Source organism: Erythranthe guttata, chromosome 14, assembly GCF_056151865.1.
Source record: "Erythranthe guttata isolate IM_541 chromosome 14, IM_541, whole genome shotgun sequence".
Classification (NCBI taxonomy): Eukaryota; Viridiplantae; Streptophyta; class Magnoliopsida; order Lamiales; family Phrymaceae; genus Erythranthe; species Erythranthe guttata.
The window spans coordinates 2,916,129-2,926,672 of record NC_142546.1 but is presented as its reverse complement, the minus strand read 5'-3'; the positions used below and the strand labels follow the sequence as shown (position 1 = coordinate 2,926,672).

The window sequence follows — 10,544 nt, the reverse complement described above, 5'->3', positions numbered from 1 at the left end:
CTGCAAACTCCAAAAAACACCATGGATCTTCCAATAGAGGTCATAGAAATTATGCTGTTAAAATTATCAGTTAAATCTCTTCTCCGATTCAAATCAGTTTGCAAGTCATGGAATATTCTGATTTCAGATCCTGTGTTCGTACGTAAACATCATCTCCGACAGCTTCAATCTAAGGATTCGGAGAATCTTTTTCTACTCAAGAATTCAGAGGTTAATTCATACGGGTTTTCTTTGGTTAAATTTGAAAAAAAAGGTCGAAAAATCCAAACTTTACGACAAGTGTTCGGCCCTTATTTGTGGGCAACTGTCTTATGCTTCTGCGAAGGTTTGATACTAATTTCCGACATTTCAAAAGATAATTTCGCGTTGTGGAATCCATCCACGAGAACACAGACATTGCTTAACCCTAAGTCGTACCTCCATCAGGCGTCTTATGGGCTTTGTCGCGATCCAATCACCGCCGATTTTAAGGTTGTTGTTGTCGGTTGGTACTGCTACTCTGTTTATTCTTGTAATAACAAATCCTGGGTGATGGTGGAACAAAATTACGAAACCGACCGCATCGGTTATCGTCTAGCGAACAGTAAAGAGGCCGGAGTGTGCGTTGACGGGGCTAGCTATTGGGCGTCGACGCACCCTCCACAGATAGTGTACTACGATCCGAGAGACGACAGGTTCAAGATTTTGGAGAAACCGGAAGATTTAGACGGCGGGAAATCATCGATGTACTTGGTTGAGTTAATGGGGTCTTTAGGCATGTATGTTTACACAGGGAGTGACGAGAAGAGTGTTCGTATTTGGGTAAAGGAAAAGGGCATCGACAATCATTCTTGGAAGGAGTTGGTGAATGTCGAGAATGTTGAGAATGTGGCTAAGTCAACTTGGCGGATTGAGCCGCAGTGTTTGGTCGGAGATGAGATTGTGATTCGGACGAAAGAACCGAAAGATGATGGATTGGTAGTCTACGACGCGTGTAAGAAGAGGTTTGATGCATTTGAAGGCGTAAAGGTTTTCGGGCGAGCTGGGTTGGTTCCGTATATGGAAAGTCTGTTCTTCCCCGTTGAGAAATCGTCACAAGTTGTAATGGGTCCGTTTGGTTTTCCCATTTAGAAACCGAGGCCGGAGAGTGTTAACTTTTAGGGGTGATGTTTAGTTTTGCTTGAATAGATAGATACTTATTTAGTCTCTATTTGTATCTCTTTTTGAAGGGTCTAATTTCGTATCGGTTAATGTTTCGGTTGGGATTACTTGTTATTAATGTATGTCTTTTTTTTTGTGCTTTGGAAGCAGTCCATAGCACACGTCACCGAAGACAACATGTCAGAGTTTTGAATGTATACAAACACGGAAAAAAAAAACACAGGGGCCTAATTTATTGTGTTCGTATTAGGTCTCCCGGGCACCGGCCCTGCGTCTACCAACCGTACTTATGGTAATGAAAAATTTCATACCATTACTAAACCAAAACATGTGTATACTGGTGGAACTGGTACTTTTGATATGATACGGTGGTATGTGCTTTTTGGAGGTGAGGACGACTCTGTAACAAATACGTGAGTGAATTTTGAATTTCTCGTGTGTGTGTGTGTGTGTGTGTGTGAGAGAGAGAGAGAGAGAGAGAGAGAGAGAGAGAGAGAGAGAGAGAGAGAGAGAGAGAGAGAGAGAGAGAGAGAGAGAGTATAAAGCTTAGTTGCATAGATGAAATGGGGGATTGAATCTGAAACGAAGGAAAATATGGACAAGGAGATTTAGAGATAGAATGGTAGAGGAGATTGAAAAGACAAAAAAAACCCTTCCAAATCCCATGTGCAACGCCCGTGTGTCCAATTCCGGTCTGGAAATGAGAAAACAATGGTAACGTGCGAGTTCAGTTGAGATTAGAGTTTTTTTTTTTTTTTTTTTTTTTTTTTAAGGTGGTAATCTGCAAAAACATGCAAAGTTTAGGCGATGTAATGCTATTTACATGCTATTTACCCTTTATTTTATACAGTCATTATTGACATTTTATTTCCTAATTAATGAACATAAATAAAACAAATTATTCATTATTCGTAGGACAAAATGTACTTCGCCCCCTGGAAATTTCTAGTTTTCGCACTTTCTACCGTACAAATTCAAAAAATGAGACTATCCCCTTCAAGATTTCATTATAGTTGCACTTTGCGCCAAATGGAACATTCTGGCGTATTTTTCACCGGTTTTCTCACGTCTCTATCAACTTAAAGGGCATTTTTGTTCATTCAGGGTATATACATAATGTTGAGCTCCAAATTCCCCAAATCTTCTGATTCTTATAACCCACGATTACACAATTGAGCTCCAAAATTTGGGTTGCGTTTTTTTTTTCAAAGGCAAAAGCTTTTCAACAAAGGTAAGATTATTTGTGTGTTTCATTCTTTGTGTTTAATATTCAATTGTTCGAGCTACGATTTATGGGTGTTTGAATTTCAACCTTCTTTTCATTTTATTAGATGAGGAAAATCATGGAAAATAATCAAATATTATGTCAATGCTTCATAGAATGCCTCCTCACGGCTTCTCTTAAAATTTGAGTAGATGCAAAACAGAGCCAAACCACAAATTGTGGATCTTTCGTGTCTACTTTAGGATCGAACAATAGGGGATATGCAAAATTGCATTCACTTTTTTCTTCTCTCTCCTGAGTTTGAATTGTTGGAGCATTTGCAGTTGCCGTTTGGTAGATAACATCTCCATCCCACTCAATATCCGCATCGACATTTATAGGTCATCATCATACTCACTATCATACAACCTATCAGAATGGTCAGAGTCTTCTCCATATGACTGCTCCGACTAGTACTATATATCATATGTCATATTGCTTTCAATACAGTCCTCAACATTTGTTTCAGTCTCTTGCTCCACATTCGTTTCAATCTCTTCATCTACTTCAATATCTTCTCCAGGTATATTATCATAATCATAGGTAGACTCGAGGCTTAGCAATTCCATCTTCTTTTGAATCTCTGGAGTGGATATGCTCAACAAACACTATCATCATCAACAAAATCCACCATATCCATTACAAGCAAATCACATACCAATTCTTTCATCATCAAACTACAATCATATGATCTTCGATCTTCCTAAACTATAAAATACCTCAACACAACAGTACACTGCTACAATGTACCTCATAATGACCTAATTCCACAAACATTAGATGATGAGATTATCATTTTTAAAAGTCAGTTTAAGCAAAATCTGTAAAATTCGATTGCCATATGGTAAAATTGAGTTCAAGCAGTTAAAAGAGGACCAGAAATGCTAAATTTGCAAAATTATTGCATGTGAAATTGAAATACGATAACTTAGAAGACTAAATCTCTAAATATATCAACATAGAGGACCAAAATTATAATTTTGAATTTCTCGTAGAGGCACTAAAATTATGAAACCCTAGCCCATAGTTCTACACAGCTGAAAAATAAAGCCGTCTCTACAAACTCCAAAAATCACCATGGATCTTCCAATCGAGGTGATAGAAATTGTGCTGTTAAAATTATCAGTTAAACCTCTTCTCCGATTCAAATCAGTATGCAAGTCATGGAATATTCTGATTTCAGATCCTCTGTTCGTCCGTAAACATCATCTCCGACAGCTTCAATCTAAGGGTTCGAAGAATCTTTTTCTACTCAAGAATTCAAAGGTCAATTCATACGGGTTTTCTTTGGTTAAATTGGAAAAAAAAGGTCGAAAAATCCAAACTTTACAACAAGTGTTCGGCCCCTATTTATGGGCAACTGTCTTATGCTTTTGCGAAGGGCTGATACTCATTTCCGACCTTTCGAATAAGAATTTCGCGCTGTGGAATCCATCGACTCGAACACACACATATTTTCAGGCCACGTTTTACTGCGGTGAGGCGGCTTTTGGGATTTGCCATGATCCGATCACCGATGATTTTAAGGTTGTTATCGCAAAATCTTACGATTACTCGGTTTATTCTTGTAACAACAACTCCTGGACAATGCTGGAAAAAAGGTACGAAACTAAGTGCAGTGATTACCGTGTAGAGTACGGATTGGGGGTCTGTGTCGACGGGGTTAGCTATTGGGCTTCGACGGACGAGCTACAGATAGTGTGTTACGATCCCAGAGACGACACACTATCTGGGCATGTATTGTTACAAAGGGAGTGATGAGACGAGTGTTCGGATTTGGACAAAGGGAAAGGGCATCGACAATCATTCCTGGAACGAGTTGGTGAATGTTGAGAATGTTGTGAATGTGGCAAAGTCAACTTGGCGGATTGAGCCGCAGTGTTTGGTCGGAAACGAGATTGTGATTCGAACGAATGAACCAAAAGACGATGGATTAGTAGTCTACAACCCTTGTAAGAATACGTTTGATGCGTTTGAAGAGATAAAGGTTTTTGGATTTGGGTTGGTTCCGTATATGGAAACTCTGTTCTTCCCCGTTGAGAAATCGGGTCGAATCATTACAGGTGAATTTGGTTTTCCCATTGAGAAACCAGAGACTATGGAGGACTAATTTATTATCTCATATATAAGATTAATTACGGCGAATCCTGAGGTAAGGTCGAATTATGAAAATACCTCTCCTCCTCATGTTTGGGTAATTACAATCCCCTCAACTATGAATCTTCTTACGACGTCCATTCTTGCGGTGTCAAATTTAGTGGAATCTTCTAGATTATGAGGAATATTCTTCCGTTTGTACCCGTTTTACCCCATTCGAGCTCCATATTTTAAAACAACATGATCGTAAGATAAAGGTGCGCGTGTAAGAAGATTCATAGTTGAGGGGTGGTTGTAATTACCCAAAAAAAAGTGGGTTTCTTTCTTCGTAATTTGACCTTGACTTCGGGGGTGGCCGTAATTTACTGCTTTCTTTTTCTTTGTTTAATTTAGCCATTTCAGTTCTTGCTTATGAATTTTGTTTATGAAGTAGGTGAACTTTATGTTATACTATGCAGTCTGAGTAACTTTAAGTACTGAATGTGAATGTTGTTTTCACTTTTAGTTTTTTTACCATTGGCATTGCACTGGTTGAAAATGGTTTTGTTGATACACGAAATCTCGAAAATACACTACAGTTGTTAATGGCCAAATGTATAATTCGTAATCAGTCTGTTTAATCTCTCAAAAGCTTGTCCTAAACGAGTTAACACAAGAAGTTTCTTATTAATTGAAAAAAAATTTGAAAAAAAAAATTTTTGGGTCAAAATTGAATAATTTGTGAAATTTTGGGTCAAATTGAAGTTAAATTAAGTTAATGATGAAATTGGAGCATATTAAAGAATGAGGGGTTATTTTAGTCATTTACAAAAAATTGGACCATATGTGTCGTAAAGGAGATTTTTGTCTTGATCTATTTGGGTTTATTTGTAATATGCCTTTTTTTTATATAATAAAATACTAATCTCTAAAGATATTTTAATTAAATAAAATTATTAATATAAAAAAAAAAAAAAAAAAAAAAAAAATTCTTACGGCAGTTGTTATATGGGGCCGAGCCGGGCCTGTTTAATAAAATCAAAATTAAATGTTAAATGTTAACCTAGGTCGTCTAGGTTAAATTCAAAGCGGCGAAGAAGAAGAAATAAGAACAGAAAATGGGAACACGAATCGAAAGACGAATCTCGCGCCATCTTCCCGCAACTCTCGACGAGCATTCTTGCATGGGAGATTCGACGTACGAGGTTCGTATCGTGGGATCATGCAACGGGCTAGTACTCATCACCATCGAGAATGATCACAATTTATTTCTATGGAACCCTTGTACTAGAGAGATCAAGAAAATTCGGTACCCGCGTTTAGCTTTCAAAAAAGTATACGGTTTGGGGTACGACGAGTGCGCAGACGATTACAAGGTCGTCTGCATTTTCTTCACCACTCGGAGGACGTCCTCTCAGACGGAGGTTTATAGTTTGAAGACCAATTCTTGGAAGAAAATCGAGCATTTCGACAAGGGTTCTAATTATCCTCCGATGTGCAAATCGGGCATGCTTGTGAACGGAAGATTGCATTGGCTTATGGGAAACGATGACGACGATCTTGTTATTATTTCTCTTGATTTAGTGGCGGAGAAATATGAAATTGTGGCTGGGCCGGAAAACGTTACGGAAAATATTTGTTTTGGATCGGTTCTGAATAATTTGGGAGGATACCTATGTTTAATTACTACTTCTAGTGTTACAGGTCATCAAAGTGTTTGGGTTATGATCGAGTATGGTCAGACGGAATCTTGGACTAAGATTTGGACATGTTCGAATTCTGTTGATGCAATGAAGATGTGGCCTTTGAAGAAACACGGAATTTATAACGGAAAAAATGTGTGGTGTAAAAATATGGGGCGTGTACGCAGAGTTTATATGGTTGATGCTACAACTGAGCCCATTTGCTATGTTGAAAGCTTAGTTTCACCATTTGGCGACAAACAACTTCACCGATGATCGTCTCTTCTTGTTTTTTAAAGAAGGATAGTTATTGGTTCATCAATTCTTCTTCTGGTGTCACGAACCCATGACCAAATAGGTCTTAGCTGCAAGGAACTTTGCGCGTCTATACGATCTTCGTATGGAAAGGAATTGGTTTCGGTCCAGAATTTTTTTTTTCTTTTTTCCTTTTTTTTTATGTTTTCAATGGTATCAATTCCTCTTTTTGTATTGTCAAGAAATTGATAGTCCATAAGAAGATATTTATACTTTTATCTTTTCCACTCGTGTTTTAGATATTGGTTGAGTAGTTTGGAAGTATGTGTTATTGAGTGTTCATTAATTCTTTTATTTATCATTCTTGTTGGCTTCGAAGTGTTATATTATTAAAACAGGAAGGATCAAATGTATTTTTTTTATGATTGAAGGCTTGAAGCGGAGGCTGAGGGTATGGAGGGAGGTGGGACTGGAGAGGGTGTTCGCCGGAAGGAGAGCGGGCTCAGCTATGTTCATTGTATTTCAAGAAGAAAAAAAAAATCAAATTAGTCCCTAACTTAAGGAAGAATAGGGCCTTTTAGAAAATGGGAGGGACGGAATTGAAAATATTGGAAACTTCTTTGTTGATTAACCCCATATCACATTTGTGGCGAGCGTCGCACGATCAACTTACATGAGTTTTGTTGGCTTTGACTGACTTTTATAGGGAGGTCTTTGTTGATTGCTTTAACACATGGACTTTTGAAACAATTAGAGATTACACAGGGGTGGTTAGTGCTAAAAGCTCCCAGGTAGAGGGTTCAAAAATAAATAAAAATTATCATTTTATCTCTATTTTCATGTTCTTAATCATAACAAATGCAGTTGTATCGGGGCTTGAGGAAGAATCGATCCGAACCAATAGCCAAAGAAAAAAAAATTATTATTGCCATTAAGGGTAAATAGTTCTCGAAAAAAGGTAAAAAAAACAAAAATAGATTGCCAATTGTTTGAGAGATGCAAGTGCCAAAATATCTAAATAATGGGGATGTAGCTTTGGAATTACAATAGTATAGGAATATTTAGAATGTGGTTACCAAATAGTCAGTTCAGGGAAGGTAAATGCAAATTATATGTGTTTTCGAATGTGATTGGAACATATGGTGCTATATTTAAAATTTGTTTATATTCTTTTGATTCTAAAATTGTATTATCCACAACCCTTGGATATTCTTTCCGAGTCGCCGATTATGAGTCGATAATTTTCAACTTTGAAACGAGTTCTTTCATTCCAATTTTTGAAATTCCGATTCCTTGTTTTTTCAATTTTTTTTTTTGTTTTAACAGATTCGAAATTAGTTTTTCATTTCAAAACTATTTTGAAATTTGTCCGAAATCCGTCCGATTTCCACCTATACACACACATCACGCAAGACAAAAAATGCCAAAGAGTTTTGAATACAAACACGAAGAAGAAAAAAAACACCGGAGCTTCATTAATTGTGTTCGCCTTAGGCCTCCTGGTCCCTAGGACCGGCCATGCGTCTACCGAGTGTACTTATGGTAATAAGAAATTTAATACCATTCTCATACCAAAACATGCGTGTACCGGTGTTTGGTTCTAAAAAAGGAAACCAAACCAAAATTAAAAAAACTATATGAGACCCTAACAAAATATGAAGGCGGCGATCCCCAGACTAGTTGCACGTCGTTTTTGTGGAGCCTACACCTGATGTACATCATGTAGTCTTACACCATTGATCTATACATAATAACACACTCATTAGATTGTGTACTTAGTGGATAGTTGTTTATGTAGATTTACAGTTTAAAAACTACATAGTGTATTTCACCACGAGTGTATGTGTGCTTAGAGCAACTCCAATGGGGTTATCAAACATGGTATTCAAACCATTAACCACTATTTATACACCCAAAAATAGAAATTTTTAACTCCAATGAAGTTATCAAATTAGGGTTCTGTTTTGTATGTCGAATACGATTTCAGGATTCATTGGCCGTCGGGCTAAATATATTGATAAAACAAGAATGCCGTTAAAACCTGGTTTTAGAGAAACAAATCTGAAAGAAGGGGATAACCGTTCTACATTCTCATAAAAAAAAAAAAAAAAAAAAAAAAAAAAAAAAAAAAAAAAAAATAAAAGAAAATATCCCCTCAAAGTTAACCGTCTTAATTATTAACAGAATAGGGATTCCATGCAAGAAAATATAAAATACAGGGGGTTTTTACGCAATAAAACTAAAACAAAGGGGGTTTGGTGCAGATTTCCCTAAATTGAAGGGGTTTGTTTATACCTAGGTGAATTAAGTTTCTAGGTCAGATTTTCGTAGCGCCGTGGAAGAAGAAGAAGAAGAAGAAGAAGAAAAAGTATTACAAAGAACGGCAACACAAATGAAGTTTCCGGAAGAAATAACCTACGAAATCCTGTACAATCTGCGAGTTAAATCCCTTTCAAGATTCAAGTGTGTTTCGAAACGATGGCGTTCCATAATCTCCAGCAAGGAATTCATCAAACGCCACCTCGAGAAATCGAATACGGATCCGGATATTACCCGTCACAGGATCCTCTTACGATTGCACCACAGATGCTTACAGCAAAACACTGTATTGCTACACTCTCTTCGGCCTCTACTGTACGGACCCAACGCTACTTTCGATAATCTTCCGCAGCAAACAAATCTCCTCACTCGCGTATGGGGATCGTGCAACGGGCTAACACTCATGTTCGTTAATAATGCACGTTTAGTTTTGTTGAACCTATCAAGTAGAAAATTAAAGATAGTTCCTCCTTTTCCGGAAGAAGGAGGAGAATATGCGCCGCGGCATGATACGGATCGTTTTATATACGGGTTGGGGTACGATGAGTCGGCCGACGATTACAAGGTTGTCTGTATCTACACTCTCTCTAATTCGAAACCCCACCGTACGCAGATGTACAGTTCCAAGACTGATTCTTGGAAGAAAATTGAAGATTTCGATAAGGGTATTGTCCCTGTGGAGGATTCAGGCAAGTTTGTGAACGGAAAACTGCATTGGCTAGCGAAGGACGAAAATGGTGGCCGTGATCACGAGATTGTTGCTCTTGATTTGGTGGAGGGGAAATATGAAATTATGGCTCGGCCGGAAAACTTTTCGAATAGTGTTCCGTATCAACCGATTTTGGGAGATTTGGGAGGCTATCTTAGTTTGATTGGTCATGTCTTTGTAAGTGATACAGCTGGCAATATGTTGGATACGAGTGTTTGGGTTATGAAAGAGTATGGTGTGAGAGAATCTTGGACTAAGATATGGACACTTTCGGATTTTCATGATCCGAAGAACTGTACTAGAGGTGCATTGCCGTTGTGTTTTAGAGATAATGGTGATATTGCAGTGGCTTTTGGATCGAGTATAGTTGTTTATAATGGAAAAAATAAGTTGCGTGAGATTCGAGGTGCAATAGTTAATGATATAATCGAGTCCCTTGTTTATGTTGAAAGCTTAGTTTCGCCGTTTGGCGACGAAGAACTTGGTCATTAATGATGATGGTATTATCTAGGGTAAGGAGTAGTTTTAATAAGATTATTATGCATTTTTTATAGATGGTGAATGATATACTTTTTCTTTTCACCTTTGTTTTTAAGTGGTATTATACTTGATCTTTTCTTGATGTTTTCGACATGCAATTTTCTGGGTTTTGGATTTTCAGATTTCGGGTTTTGAGTTTTGGGTTTCAGGTAGTGTAATTTAGAAGTATGTTTTTTTTGGTTTTTTTCTTTTTTTTATTATCTAATTAACTTTTATACTATTACCGGAATTTTCAATTTCAAGAGGCAAATGGATTATGAGATGGCCGTATAATGCAAGTTAATACCCACACCGTTTTACTTAAACGGAGCGGGATTACGGGTTCTAAAAGATATATGAAACTACGAATCTTTCTTCATACTTGTTGTCGAATATTTTCATTCTCACCATTATCAGCATTAATCTCTTGATCCTGCATTCATTTCCTAATAGTGATTCTGTTTAGCAATTAGAAATATGATATTAAACTTATGAAAATTAGTAGTGAACTTCTAAAAATTTGAAGTTAAATAGGACGGAATGTGGCAGCTAACTTTCGAAAATATGAGAACGGGACCTT

General features: G+C 37.3%; 3 protein-coding genes across 3 annotated transcripts; all 3 read left to right on the top strand.

Moving 5' to 3' along the window:
- Positions 1-21: 21 nt before the first annotated feature.
- On the top strand, positions 22-1,110 carry LOC105954363 (F-box/kelch-repeat protein At3g23880). Its single transcript, XM_012978032.2, has one exon. It carries the CDS (start codon positions 22-24, stop codon positions 1,108-1,110), a length of 1,089 nt encoding a protein of 362 aa, XP_012833486.2.
- A 4,488-nt stretch (positions 1,111-5,598) lies between these two features.
- LOC105964282 (F-box/kelch-repeat protein At3g23880) lies at positions 5,599-6,438 on the top strand. The gene has a single exon (XM_012988809.2). It carries the CDS (start codon positions 5,599-5,601, stop codon positions 6,436-6,438), a length of 840 nt encoding a protein of 279 aa, XP_012844263.2.
- A 2,371-nt stretch (positions 6,439-8,809) lies between these two features.
- On the top strand, positions 8,810-9,937 carry LOC105954360 (F-box/kelch-repeat protein At3g23880). Its single transcript, XM_012978028.2, has one exon. It carries the CDS (start codon positions 8,810-8,812, stop codon positions 9,935-9,937), a length of 1,128 nt encoding a protein of 375 aa, XP_012833482.2.
- The last annotated feature ends 607 nt before the right edge of the window (positions 9,938-10,544 follow it).